Source organism: Saccoglossus kowalevskii, chromosome 8 (genome assembly GCF_978046115.1).
Source record: "Saccoglossus kowalevskii chromosome 8, keSacKowa6.1, whole genome shotgun sequence".
Lineage (NCBI taxonomy): Eukaryota > Metazoa > Hemichordata > Enteropneusta > Harrimaniidae > Saccoglossus > Saccoglossus kowalevskii.
In genome coordinates this window covers 39830119-39846250 of record NC_140648.1, presented here as the reverse complement: position 1 = coordinate 39846250, position 16132 = coordinate 39830119, and the positions used below count along the sequence as shown (strand labels likewise).

The window sequence follows — 16132 nt, the reverse complement described above, 5'->3', positions numbered from 1 at the left end:
TGTCCATAATATACTAGTTTCATTGGGTGTCCATATTATACTAGTTTCATAGGGTGTCCATAATATACTAGTTTCATAGGGTGTCCATAATATACTAGTTTCATAGGGTGTCCATAATATACTAGTTTCATTGGGTGTCCATATTATACTAGTTTCATAGGGTGTCCATAATATACTAGTTTCATAGGGTGTCCATAATATACTAGTTTCATAGGGAGTCCATAATATACTAGTTTCATAGGGTGTCCATAATATACTAGTTTCATTGGGTGTCCATATTATACTAGTTTCATAGGGTGTCCATAATATACGAGTTTCATTGGGTGTCCATAATATACTAGTTTCATAGGGTGACCATAATATACTAGTTTCATTGGGTGTCCATATTATACTAGTTTCATAGGGTGTCCATAATATACTAGTTTCATAGGGTGTCCATAATATACTAGTTTCATAGGGTTTCCATAATATACGAGTTTCATTGGGTGTCCATAATATACTAGTTTCATTGGGTGTCCATATTATACTAGTTTCATAGGGTGTCCATAATATACGAGTTTCATTGGGTGTCCATAATATACTAGTTTCATTGGGTGACCATAATACATGTATATTAGTTTCATTGGGTGTATGCAATATATTTCAACGATAGACTTGGTGGGTAGGAGGTCCATTTTATTTTTTTGTGATTGATATATGACTTTGTTTTTCCCTATCATACAGTTCTCCCCTGTGTCTTCCCCCATTTCAGAAGACTCTTATAAAGTGAGTGATGAGACAAACAGTACATTGCAATCATCATCATCATCATCATCTAACACCACTGACTACCATTCTAACGTATATCCATCTAATAAGACTGATGAATATATCATTCCTGTCAAACCACAACCAAATTCCCAAACATTGAAACCTTATATATCTGATGACTGTGGAAAAGAAACTTTCTCACTTCCTGAGGTAAACAATGTAAGCAATGTGTATCACCCCATCCCACAACGTACACATGTGATAAATGGTGGAAAACAATACCAACATAATCAAAATGGTGAGATCTTAATACATGCCGAAAATGGCACTGGTATTAAACAACCAAGAAAACAACAGTTGATTGGTGATAAAGAACGGCTTATTGAACTTGATGAAGCTGCAAAAACGAATATTGGCTCTCCTCCTTTACAACAAAATGGCACTGGAATTGAGCAAGCAGATGATCGTCGTCCATCGGTAAAACAACTAATTGCTGAGAAAGAGAATCAGAGTGTACCTGAGTATTCTAAGCTTCATTCCCAAGTTACTTTGCATACATCAGATCGCAACAAAGCTGCCAGTGAAGCACTTCTTGTTACAGAGATGGATGGAATAATCAATAGTAGAAGTCACAATGATGATATTTTTTATAGTGATGATACTGACAGTGATCATCTGTACCAGGATTATGACTCTCCTTTGTATCAACAGAGGCTTCACGAAGCATACTTCCTGAAAAAACGTAAGCTGAAGAAACAAGATTGGGAAGCAAAAACCAAAAAACATGAGAGCAAGACATACTTTAAGCTAAAGAGGCATGATAATGATGTTGTTGAGAATAAAGCGAAAGCGAAAAAACAAAAACATGTTGGTCAGGTAGTTGAAGAAGAAAAGAATGTCACTGTGTATGCTGATACAGTTCTACCAAAGTGTTCCTTCTTCCCCAAGGTGGAAGTTGTGGAAATGCGAAAACCACAGGAGCATCATGTTATTGAAATTAAAAAACAGAAACAGTTAGAACAGAGTGTAGTTAAAGAAAACAAAAATTCCACTGGCTTGTATGAAAGTACAATACCACCAAAATATTCACACTTACAAAAACCTGTTGTAAATGCAAAACCAAATGTTGCTCCTTCACACAAGGATGAAACAGTGCCTAACTATTCGTTGCCCAAGAAGGAAGTTGTAGAAATAAGAAAATCTCAGGAAAAGAAACAGTTAGAACGAAGTGAAGTTAAAGAAAACGAAAATTCAACTGGCTTGTATGAAAGTACAATGCCACCAAAATATTCACACTTACAAAAACCTGTTGTAAATGCAAAACCAAATGTTGTTCCTTCACACAAAGATGAAACAGTGACTAACTATTCGTTGCCCAAGAAGAAAGTTGTAGAAATAAGAAAATCTCAGGAAAAGAAACAGTTAGAACGAAGTGAAGTTAAAGAAAACGAAAATTCCACTGGCTTGTATGAAAGTACAATACCACCAAAATATTCTATGCCCCCTAAAAAGGTTGTAGAACTGAGAAAACCCTGGGAACAGGAAGTTGTTGAAACCATTGTGGAGAAAGAAGTCACAAAATTTAAAAAACAGAAAGAAGATGTTAAACCTGTAGTAAAAGCAAAACCATATGTTATCCCTTCACCTGATATTGATATAGTACCGGTTTATACCTTGCCTAAAAAGAAAGTTGTAGAAATGAGAAAACCGCAGGTACATCAAGTTATTGAAACTGTTGTTGAAAAAACACAATATAAAAAGCCAACTAAACCAGAAGTAGTCCAAAACTACAGTGAGTTATCTCAGGATGCACAGACATCCCCTATACACTTATATGATGCTGTAGTACCCAAACAATTGCCAAAACGGTCAGCTAGCAAGCAGACACAAGCCAGCCATGATGCAGATCAAATAAAACGTATGAAGCAAGAACCATTCAATCAAAAACAATACATCATTGAAAAAGAAATACATGTGTTAAAAAATAAACATCCAGAATTCAAAATCAATACAGAAGAACAAATGAATAGTGAGCCAAGTTATGTTAATGTGAGACCCAGTTGGTATTCAGAAAATTTCATTCTTAAACCTAAATCAGAGAATACAAGTGACTTAATTACTGTGAATGAACAACGTCATAAGACAAGCCAGGCTAATCAAACCACACATAAATATGTTAACATTCAACTAAATAATTTTGACATCTCAAATCATAATCAGCAACGATTGCAACATTTCAATCATGAGTCGAACGAGAGACCAGATCAACATCAACAACAACAACATCAACATATCACAACAATGACAAGTCATATCAATCCTTGCATGCAGTATTCAATGGTAAGACTGTCATCTGACAATATGTCATTGTTACAACCGCACTATCAAACTGACTTTATTCACTAACATAATAAATAACACATTTAGTTATAAATAACATGCATTTTTAGCCTTTAACTAATAATATATTGGTGTTGGGAGTAATATAATATTACATATTTGCTACATTGTCTCACCTTAAACATCAATGCAGTGCTGCTGAGAAGCCTGTCTCACCACCACCACCACAACCCCTATCCCCACCACCACTGCCACCCAACACCCCCACCCCACCCCACCCCACCCCACCCCACCCCCAGCCCTAGACAAGTTGTATTCACATGTAACAGTTACTGAGATCTCCATTCATCTCAAAGAATTCAATTATCATGGAGAGAGTGACTGATTTTAGAATATTAGATTTCTTGTTGCATATAATGGGCTAAGGTTTATTGAAACAATACTGAAATATGAACACTGTGTGAACACTGGTATCCAAACCTATATTGATTTTAGTTTATAGTAAGACATGTTCTTCTCTCATTCAGGCTTTCAACATCTGTGTTGCAAGTACCATAAACTTTCTACAAATATTTTCTGAGTGATATTTTGACAAAATTGACCAATATTGCACTATGGAATGATAAAATGAGAAAAATGAATGAATGATAAAATAACTTTCCTGCTAGCAGATATTGTTTTTTGGAAAAAGTTATTTCTGTCAAATAACTGCATGCAGTATGGGCAGAACATGTCATGCTGATTGAGTATGTGAAGGCATACCTTATATATATATATATATATATTTATATATCTCCTTCAGATTTATATGGATTTGATTTAAGTGTACTGGCTATGTCACTAATCAGAAGATTGCTTTTTTAGCTCCGCTGTCGACTTTGTCGAGCGGAGCTTATCATATGAGTGATTGTTCGTCGTCGTCGTCCGTCGTCGTCGTCGTCCGTGTCAATGTTTTACTTTTTCGACTTCTTCTTGAAAACTACAAGTCTGAATGCTTTGATACTTGGTGTATATGTACCTTGGGTAGACCTCTCTTAGGTTTGTTCATTTCATGTTGATATCTTCAATTCTCTAATTTTGGTGAATATTTTTGTCATTTTTGGTAAAAAGTGATATTTTCGACTTTTTGTTAAAAACCGCAAGTGCAAATGCTTTGATAATACATATATAGGTACTACATGTGGACCTCTCTCAGATTTGTTCATTTTGTAATGATATCTTTAATTCTCTAATTTTGGTGAATATTTTTGTCATTTTTGGTAAAAAGTGATATTTTCGACTTCTTGTTAAAAACCGCAAGTCCAATTGCTTTGATACTACATATATAGGTACTACATGTGGACCTCTCTCAGATTTGTTCATTTCGTGATGGTATCTTCAATTCTCTAATTTTGTTGAACATTTTTGTCATTTTTGGTAAAAAGTGATATTTTCGACTTCTTGTTAAAAACCGCAAGTCCGATTGCTTTGATATTACATATATAGGTACTACATGTGGACCTCTCTCAGATTTGTTTATTTTGTGATGATATCTTCAATTCTCTAATTTTGGTGAATATTTTTGTAATTTTTGGTAAAAAGTGATATTTTCGACTTCTTGTTAAAAACCGCAAGTCCGATTGCTTTGATATTACATATATAGGTACTACATGTGGACCTCTCTCAGATTTGTTTATTTTGTGATGATATCTTCAATTCTCTAATTTTGGTGAATATTTTTGTAATTTTTGGTAAAAAGTGATATTTTCGACTTCTTGTTAAAAACCAATAGTTCAATTGCTTTGATATTACATATATAGATACTACATGTAGACCTTTCTCAGATTTGTTCATTTTGTGATGATATCTTCAGTTCTCTAATTTTGGTGAATATTTTTGTAATTTTTTGGTAAAAAGTGATATTTTCGACTTCTTGTTAAAAACTGTAAGTCTGATTGCTTTGATACTATTCATATTGTTCATTTTCTAATCATGTCTTCAGTTCTTTAATTGCCATGTGCATTGCTAACAGCGGAGCTATCTCAGCCGATAGGCTGCTTGTTTGTTTAATTAGATAGAATAGTCTCATTATTATAAATGTATGCACAATTACCGGTATGATTGGTTATGTAAGTCACCAATCAGAAGATTGCTTTTTTTGTTTAATTAGATAGAATAGTCTCATTATTATTAATGTATGCACAATTATGATTGGTTATGTAAGTCACCAATCAGAAGATTGCTTTTTTAGCTCCGCTGTCGACTTTGTCGAGCGGAGCTTATCATGTGAGTGATTGTCCGTCGTCGTCCGTGTCAATGTTTTACTTTTTTGACTTCTTCTTGAAAACTACAAGCCTGAATGCTTTGATACTTGGTGTATATGTACCTTGGGTAGACCTCTCTTAGGTTTGTTCATTTCATGTTGATATCTTCAATTCTCTAATTTTGGTGAATACTTTTTGTCATTTTTGGTAAAAAGTGATATTTTCGACTTCTTGTTAAAAACCGCAAGTGCAATTGCTTTGATATTACATATATAGGTACTACATGTGGACCTCTCTCAGATTTGTTCATTTTGTAATGATATCTTTAATCCTCTAATTTTGGTGAATATTTTTGTCATTTTTGGTAAAAAGTGATATTTTCGACTTCTTGTTAAAAACCGCATGTGCAATTGCTTTGATATTACATATATAGGTACTACATGTGGACCTCTCTCAGATTTGTTCATTTTGTAATGATATCTTTAATTCTCTAATTTTGGTAAATATTTTTGTAATTTTTGGTAAAAAGTGATATTTTCGACTTCTTGTTAAAAACCAATAGTTCAATTGCTTTGATATTACATATTTAGATACTACATGTAGACCTTTCTCAGATTTGTTCATTTCGTGATGATATCTTCAATTCTCTAATTTTGGTGAATATTTTAGTCATTTTTGGTAGAAAGTGATATTTTCGACTTCTTGTTAAAAACTGTAAGTCCGATTGCTTTGATACTATACATATTGTTCATTTTCTGATGATGTCTTCAGTTCTTTAATTGAAATGTGCATTTCTAACAGCGGAGCTATCTCAGCCGATAGGCTGCTTGTTTGTTTAATTAGATAGAATAGTCTCATTATTATAAATGTATGCACAATTATGATTGGTTATGTAAGTCACCAATCAGAAGATGGCTTTTATGTTTAATTAGATAGAATAGTCTCATTATTATAAATGTATGCACAATTATGATTGGTTATGTAAGTCACCAATCAGAAGATGGCTTTTATGTTTAATTAGATAGAATAGTCTCATTATTATAAATGTATGCACAATTTTGATTGGTTATGTAAGTCAGCAATCAGAAGATAGATTTACCAGTGTCATGCATTCTTAGGAAAGTGTCTTGTATTCGGTATTGCTTGATGCAATGTGATACTGCAACTGATGATATCTAATCATTGAATTGTGGTATTGTTTATTATACTGATTCAAATCAAAAGTTATTGAATTCTTAATTAATTATACATTAATAATAGAATCATTATATATTAGCAGAGATATGAGGAGCCACTTCCTCCACCTGTACCTATCAAAACTGATCTAGCTTATGAGGAAGAAGAGCCAGTGACAACTACTATAACTCACAAGCTGAGTCAGTCAGAATTGGAAAAATTGGAAAGAGTTCGAACTGAGTTATTTCAAGATAGCCAAGCACCGTTCTTGACTTATAGCAGAATAAAGTGGCATCTTGTACTTAGAAAAGAGGTAAGTGAATAAACAATGCATGTGTTGCCAGATTGTTGTCAAACTCACACACAGGCTATAGACAGATAATGCCTTGGATACATGTATGTCATGTAAACCACAAGGATGATTCCTTTTATAAAATTTATTTTCACACACAAAAAACTGTTTCTGGTCAATTTGATCAAAAAATCTATGCATACTCAATGTCCATTTTGTTTACCCAATGTTTTCCTTACCCATTGTCGATTTTCTTCACCCAATGTCGATTTTCTTCACCCAATGTCAATTTTCTTTACCCATTGTCAATTTTTTTTACCCAATGTTTTCCTTACCCAATGTCAATTTTCCTTACCCAGTGTCAATTTTCTTTACCCAATGTTTTCCTTACCCAATGTCAATTTTCCTTACCCATTGTCAATTTTCCTTACCCATTGTCAATTTTCTTCACCCAATGTTTTCCTTACCCATTGTCAATTTTCCTTACCCAATGTCAATTTTCTTTACCCAATGTTTTCCTTACTCAATGTCTATTTTCCAATGTTCATGTTCATGTAAAAAGTTATATTTTTAACTTCTTGCTGAAAACCTTAAGTCTGATTGCTTTTATGTTATACATATAGGTACCTCGGTTAGACCTCTCTTAGATTTGTTCATTTTGTGATGATATCTTCAATTCTCTAATTTTGATGAACATTTTTGGTAAAAAGTGATATTTTTGTCCATTTTCCTTCCAAAAGTCAATTTTCTTTACTCAATTTTCATTTTCTTGCCACATTTTTCTATAGTATTTAAAAAAACTTGTAATTTGATGATTATTGTTTTTTTATTTTCTAGGTATTTGCTCCAAGTGATAATTTAGACAACCCAACACTAGTCCACTTGATATACTGTCAAACGGTACATGATACTTTGGGCAATAGTTGTATCAGAATCAATAAGGAAGAAAGAAGGAAAATGAGAGAATTTCTAGGTGAGTGAAATAGCAGAGGAAATTATTATCACAAAGAAAGTAGTTTTTTGTGGGGTGAACATGAAACAGAAGTTATAACTATAACTTTCATCAACATCTTCTATGTGCGAGTAAAATAGGTATTCCAACCTAAATTCAAAATATTTGTTATGCATTATTGTCAAAGCAATGCCATAGATTACTTACTTGGGCCCTTTGCTCCAGTTGGAGCATCAGCCACCGATGATTGTCCTCCACTGTACTCATCTCTGGGCCTTCCTTCTCAGGTCATGCCAGCTGTTACTGATGCTCCTCATCTCAGTGTCCCTTCTCCAGCTGTTCTTAGGCCTTCCCCTCTTTTGCTTACCCTGTGGGTTCCAGGTCAGGGCCTGCTGTGTGATGCTCGTTGGTGGCTTTCTGGGAGTGTGTCCTATCCAGGACCATTTTCTTGAGTATCTGGCTTTCCACTGGTTCTTGTCCTGCTCTTACTCACAGCTCCAGGTTGCTGATCTTGTCTGACCACTTGATCTTAAAGATCCTCCTCAGACAAGTGTTAATGAAGGTTTGCCATAGATTACCATGCAATTATTTTCAACATTTGTTCCCATAGATTACAATGGTATTAAAATAAATCACTTGAGTACCACAACCGCCATTAAAAAGAAAGTCATTGAAATGAGCAGAAAATGGTCATGTTATTTCTGTAGATTGTTTCCTGTTTCGGTAAGTACTATTGATAAAATTATAATATATTGCAATATAAAATTAAGTTTAGTCATGTAAGGCTTTAAATATTTACACAAGATTCACCATCAGTTACCTTTGTCTTCTTTCCATTGCAGGGTGGTCGACGTATCTCACAGGTTGAATACTTGGGGTTGTCTGATAAAGGCGTTCGATTAATACGACGAGTCAAATCACCAGGCACTGATCAACTAGTTTTGTTGGATGCATTCAGCTTTAATGAAATACAAGAGATAAAGATTACATCACATGGTACTCTGCAGATTATATTGAGTAATCAGACTGTGTTACCACTGTATACATTTAGAGTAAGTGTGGATGAACTGTGAACATCTGTCATCAGGAAGATTGTGGGTTTGATTAGCTAACTAGACATTATAGAGTACATTCTGCACATATCACCAAATATATTGTATTACTGGTAGGTTTGGAATAATGATGTCCTATTAGATGGGTATAATAAGAACTGTCCTCGGTGCATGTACATTATGGTACACAGGAAGATTGGCTTTTTTATTTCATGTCTGTTCCAAAGTGGTCTGTAAATGGGTTGCTTGCTTTATGTGAGTAACGAAAATAAATGAAAACAGATAGCAAATGTAATTCCTGTAAGAAACACCATATACAACTAATATTACAGATTACACATTTCTTCTATAGCTGTTACGTCCCCCCTCTATGATTTGTTTGTATTAATTTTGTTGTTTTTAGGGTATGATTCTTTTCTTTTACTCTTCTATTAACCTTTGATTTTCTTCGATAGGCACAACAAATCAAAGAGATGATTGAAGCATATGTAATTGATCTTGAAAAAGATTCACAGTATGTGAGAGCCATTGCTGATTACATCACAAAAGAGTCTACATTACTGAGCTTCAGGAAAGGTGACATTATAAAGCTGACTGCAAAACAAGAAAACTTAGAAAATGGTAAGTATTGACAGATATATCATAGCTCTCCTCAGAGATACAGCTGTGTGATAATTTTTGATATTTGTATAGTATGAGATAACAACTTCAGCAAATATGATTGGTCTAATTGGTGCACATTGTCCTTTTGTCTACATCCCTCTTGTATATAGTTGCAATTAAAGTAAAACAGTGCTGGTGCTGAGATACAGGAATACATTGCTCAAATGCCTGTTCTTTAATCTGATAAATAATGAAAGTGAAATATTCATTATAATAGCATGTTTCTTTTCTAGGCTGGATGTATGGTATGTTAGATGGTAAAATTGGTAGTTTTCCAGCTGAGTATGTTACTACTGCTACTGGTCCAGATGCATATAGACACACCAAGGTAGGTCACCGTATCATAGCTAGTGATTTCTTCATGCCATGTTTTTACATACATTGTACATCTTTGCAGACATGGTATTTCACATCAACACAGAAGTTACAAATATTCTAAAGATGATCACAATGAAAGGCCCTGCAGTCGGTGACTTCGACTCACAGCAGCCATGTTATCTTTCAGACAAGAACATCAGTGTTGGAAATAACAATATATGATGACAACTTTTGTACATAACTGAAGGAGATCTGCACACACATGTACAGTACTTTAATATACATGGTTATTCTAAAAAGTTTAATAATTCACTCCATAACTAAAAACTGTTTATTCTTACTTTCAGATGAGCAATAGACTACCTGACAACGTTCTTATTGTCAAACATCCTCAGCCTCAAGGAACACAGCAGGTATAGATTCTTAAATTTCAGTCTCTTACATACAGACCCGCCAGAAAGTATTTACGCACCACACTACAGGCAGCTACTACCTACGATATCATACAATAAAATAAACTCAATAACGGTTTGAATAAATATATTTATATATCTAATAAAATATGCGTTTTTACACACAATAAAACCAACAAAATTGTCATTGTCATGCAGGATTGAATAAAAACGGCAGTCTGAACGTAACAGTGAAAAAACGTTCGAATTCTCTATGGAGAATACCGTGTAAACGCAAGCTCATGAATATTCATGAGACATAGAACGCGGTGATTGTCAATAATGCGTGTGTCCACCTCTTCGCTGGATGACTTCTCTGAGCCGTTTTGGCATGGTATCGACGAGTTTCCGACACATGTTCACTTGGAACTGTCCCCAAGCTTCCATTATACTCGCGTATAAATCCTCGATGTTAGCAACTGGTCGGGAATGCACCTCTAAATCGATCAACTCCCAGAGGTTCTCAATGGGATTCAAATCTGGAGACTGTGCAGGCCAATTCAAAGTGGTAAAGTTGTCGAAAAAATATCCGTACTCTTGTGGATTATTTAGAAAATCCCTCACTGCCAATGCTGTGTGAACGGGGGCATTATCCTGTTGGAAATGAAAATTGGGTCCAACGAGTCTTAGTGCCGACGGTATCATTTCGTTTTGCAGGATATCCAAATATTTCCATCGGTTCATGGTCGTCGGTACACGGACCAGCGACCCTAAGCCGGTAGCCGAAAAACATCCCCACACCATGACGCTACCACCACCAAATTTTATTGTAGGTTTAATGCATTTCAGCTCGTACTCTTCACCTGGTTTCCGACGTACAAATAATCTTCCATGGCTACGAAACACCGTAAACTTTGATTCGTCCGACCAGATAACTTGAACCCACTGCGCCGGAGTCCAGTCGATGTGTTGTCTGGCAAATTGCAACCGCGCTGCGATGTGTCAAGGTTGTAGTTTAGGTTTCTTTTTTGCAACACAGCCGCGAAGATTACCATCCTTATATAGTCTTGATTTTATAGTGCTCAAACTCAATCTTTTCCCAGTGAGTTGATTAAAATTGGCGCGCAAATCACGGGCGGTGTGAAACCGATTCGCTAAACTAGACCTGATGAGTAGCCGGTCTTCGCGTTGCGTTGTACGCCTTGGTCGACCTGATCGACGACGATTGCCCATACTACCCCGCAGACGAAGTTTTCGCAGGTTGAAACGTATGGAGCCTTCAGAAATTCCCAGTCTTCTTGCAATTTCCCTATTAGACACTCCTTCTGTATACAGTGCTTCAATGTTCCCTTTAGTAAATTCTGACAATTCCCTAACTTTCGGCATGGCTCAATGTTTGTAAATAAAAATTACGTATCTGACACTATGACCTCGATAGGAATATTCATGAACTACAACTGACAGGTATTCCCGCCCAGAAGCGCGTGTTGAAATAATTTCAGCTTCCCAATTGGTTCAAATTTGCATGAGAAAGGACACGACTATCGCACATGTTTTATGGCGCGAAGTTTTAATGAGATGCAAATGATATGCAAATGAGCGCGCTCCCATAGAGTTAACCATGGCGATTTTCGCTCACTGAAAAAACGTCTACATACAAACAAACTAAACACAAATCAACCATTTTATTGACTAAAATGCACTAGTTCTTCTTAAATTTAGTATATTTTAAAGTCAACACATCATGTTACCCGGAATTGTTATTTTTAGTTACGAAAACGATCAAATGACATGTGCGTAAATACTTTCTGGCGGATCTGTATATGTTATTATATTTGGTGTGTGTAACAATACTAACATTCTAAACATGCTGCTACTCTTAATTAAAACATTGACCAATAACCACAGTACTGCCTCCATTACACATTGACCAATAACCACAGTACTGCCTCCATTGCACATTGACCAATAACCACAGTACTGCCTCCATTACACTTTGACCAATAACCACAGTACTGCCTCCATTGCACATTGACCAATAACCACAGTACTGCCTCCATTGCACATTGACCAATAACCACAGTACTGCCTCCATTGCACATTGACCAATAACCACAGTACTGCCTCCATTACACATTGACCAATAACCACAGTACTGCCTCCATTGCACATTGACCAATAACCACAGTACTGCCTCCATTGCACATTCACCAATAACCACAGTACTGCCTCCATTACACATTGACCAATAACCACAGTACTGCCTCCATTACACATTGACCAATAACCACAGTACTGCCTCCATTACACATTGACCAATAACCACAGTACTGCCTCCATTACACATTGACCAATAACCACAGTACTGCCTCCATTACACATTGACCAATAACCACAGTACTGCCTCCATTGCACATTGACCAATAACCACAGTACTGCCTCCATTGCACATTGACCAATAACCACAGTACTGCCTTCATTACACATTGACCAATAACCACAGTACTGCCTCCATTACACATTGACCAATAACCACAGTACTGCCTCCATTGCACATTGACCAATAACCACAGTACTGCCTGCATTACACATTGACCAATAACCACAGTACTGCCTCCATTACACATTGACCAATAACCACAGTACTGCCTCCATTGCACATTGACCAATAACCACAGTACTGCCTCCATTGCACATTCACCAATAACCACAGTACTGCCTTCATTACACATTGACCAATAACCACAGTACTGCCTCCATTACACATTGACCAATAATCACAGTACTGCCTCCATTACACATTGACCTATAACCACAGTACTGCCTCCATGGCACATTGACCAATAACCACAGTACTGCCTCCATTACACATTGACCAATAACCACAGTACTGCCTCCATTACACATTGACCAATAACCACAGTACTGCCTTCATTGCACATTGACCAATAACCACAGTACTGCCTCCATTACACATTGACCAATAACCACAGTACTGCCTCCATTACACATTGACCAATAACCACAGTAATGCCTCTATTACACATTGACCAATAACCACAGTACTGCCTCCATTGCACATTGACCAATAACCACAGTACTGCCTCCATTACACATTGACCAATAACCACAGTACTGCCTCCATTGCATATTGACCAATAACCACAGTACTGCCTCCATTACACATTGACCAATAACCACAGTACTGCCTCCATTGCACATTGACCAATAACCACAGTACTGCCTCCATTGCACATTGACCAATAACCACAGTACTGCCTCCATTACACATTGACCAATAACCACAGTACTGCCTCCATTACACATTGGCCAATAACCATAGTACTGTCTCCATTACACATTGACCAATAACCACAGTATTGCCTCCATTGCACATTGACCAATAACCACAGTACTGCCTCCATTACACATTGACCAATAACCACAGTACTGCCTCCATTACACATTGACCAATAACCACAGTACTGCCTCCATTACACATTGACCAATAACCACAGTAATGTCGGCCATTTTTGTGCTAAACAATCCTAAAAATCAAGCATTTCTCGGCTGTTTACAGATGGAATTTGTTGGTATATACATTGGACATTATGGGACCTTGATGCAAATAATTTTGACTGGTGGCCATTTTGTTGTAATGATTTGGCTTCTAGAGCCATATCTTTAAATTCTTTGACTGATTATTTTCAAATTTTATATATTCGTTATACATCATGTTATATATATACATGTATTCAAAATGGCTGATTTTGAATGCTGTTCCAGAGCAATATCTCTCAATATGGACAAGTACTTGTTTGACGATCAGATACAAATGTCAATTATTTTAATGTTAACAAATCATATTCCTGACATGGTTATATTCCAGCTATATTACTATAAACAAAACTATATATCTTAAATTTGATAACTAACGGGGACTGTGCCAGGCATGGCTTGTTTGTCCCCGTTCGGACGCAGTCCGAAAACAGGGACTTATGTTTTGACCTCCGTGTGTCCGTGCGTGCGTGCGTCTGTCTGTGCGTGCGTCCGGACCTGTATCTTAGAAATGCCTGGACCAATCAAAATCAAACTTTCCACATACATCATACATGATATTATACATATGCACGTCAATTTGTTCCACGATCTGATTCAAGATGACCGAATGGCGGCCATTTTTATGCTAAAAATCATCAAAATCAAGCATTTCTCAGCTGTTTACAGATGGATTTTGTTCAAACTTGGTATATACATTAGACATTATAGGACCTTGATGCACATCATTTTGTTTTATGATCTGATTCAAGATGGTCGAATGGCGGACATTTTTGTGCTAAAAAATCCTAAAAATCAACCATTTCTCAGCTATTTACAGATGGATTTTGTTCAAACTTGGTATATACATTAGACATTATGGGACTTTGATGCAAATAATTTTGTTTTTCAGATAAGATTCAAAATGGCCGACTGGCGGCCATTTTGTATTCATGAATGTGGTTCTCGTTCCATATCTCTGACTTGCTTTTACTGATTATTAGTCCCCATTCGGACGCAGTCCGAAAACGAGGACTTATGTTTTGACCTCCGTGCGTGCATGCGTCTGTGCGTGCATCCGGACCTGTATCTTAGAAATGCCTGGACCAATCACAATCAAACTTCACACATATATCATACATGATAGTATACATATGCACGTCAATTTGTTTCACGATCGGATTCAAGGTGGCCGACCATTTTTGTGCTAAAAAATCATCAAAATCAAGCATTTCTCGGCTGTTTACAGATGGATTTTATTCAAACTTGGTATATACATTAGACATTATAGGACCTTGATGCACATTATTTTGTTTTACGATCTGATTCAACATGGCCGAATGGCGGCCATTTTTGTGCTAAAAAATCATCAAAATCAAGCATTTCTCGGCTGTTTACAGATGCATTTTGTTAAAACTTGGTATATACATTAGACATTATGGGACCTTGATGCAAATAATTTTGTTTTTCAAATAAGATTCAAAATGGCCAACTGGCGGCCATTTTGTTTTAATGAATGTGGTTCTCGTGTCATATCTCTGACTTGCTTTCACTGATTATGTTCAAATTTTAAATATTCATTATACATCACGTCATAGATAAACAGATATATTGGTTTGACTATCTTATTCAAAATGGCCAAATGGTGGTCATTTTTGTGCTAAAAAATCATCAAATATCAAGCATTTATGGATGGATTTCGTTCAAACTTGGTACATATGTTAGACATTACAGGTTCCTGATGCACATCATTTATTTTTCAGATCGGATTCAAAATGGCTGTCTTCGGGCCATTTTGTTTTAATGATTGGGCTTCTAGAGCCATATCTCTTAAATGCTTTGACTGATTATATATTCAAATTTTATATATTCGTTATACATCATGTTATATATATTTACATGTATTCAAAATAGCTGATTTTGAATGCTGTTCCAGTACTTTTTTGACGATCAGATACAAATGTCAATCATTTAATGTTAACAAATCATATTCCTGACATGGTTATATTCCAGCTATATTACTGTAAACAAAACTATATATCTTAAATTTGATAACTAACGGGGACTGTGCCATGCATGGCTTGTTCTCAATGAGTTTATTTGTTTGTTACTGCTAACTGGTAGTGAATTATATTAATTTTATAGGTGTCAGAAATGATGCATAATGGTGATGACTTGGAACATGCTGATGGCAAATATTCCATGATAGAGTTTGCAATGAAGTATTTCCGAGAATCACTGGAAAAGTATGAGATGCAACGTAAATCTGATGGGTCAATTAGTGGATCATTACGATTCATAGGAACACTTAAAAGTACTCTCAAAGGTTAGCCTACTCCATTTCACGCATACAACCGATAAATCAAGTATCCCAAATATTATAAAATTAATAAAAAAGTTTTGTCTTGTTTTTGAAA

At 35.8% G+C, this 16132-nt stretch overlaps 1 protein-coding gene across 4 annotated transcripts in view; it reads left to right on the top strand.

Moving 5' to 3' along the window:
* The window catches only part of LOC102805934 (unconventional myosin-XV-like), a 106003-nt gene that overhangs the window by 75168 nt on the left and 14703 nt on the right, over positions 1-16132 (top strand). For 3 of the 4 annotated variants that reach the window (XM_085502601.1, XM_085502598.1, XM_085502600.1), the window contains 8 exons: positions 6610-6822; positions 7639-7774; positions 8364-8476; positions 8596-8805; positions 9261-9426; positions 9702-9796; positions 10134-10199; positions 15861-16041. In XM_085502601.1, coding sequence (XP_085358727.1) covers positions 6610-6822; positions 7639-7774; positions 8364-8476; positions 8596-8805; positions 9261-9426; positions 9702-9796; positions 10134-10199; positions 15861-16041 — 1180 coding nt within the window. The remainder of the gene's footprint in view (positions 1-6609; positions 6823-7638; positions 7775-8363; positions 8477-8595; positions 8806-9260; positions 9427-9701; positions 9797-10133; positions 10200-15860; positions 16042-16132) is intronic. The other variant, XM_085502599.1, reaches the window with a different exon arrangement.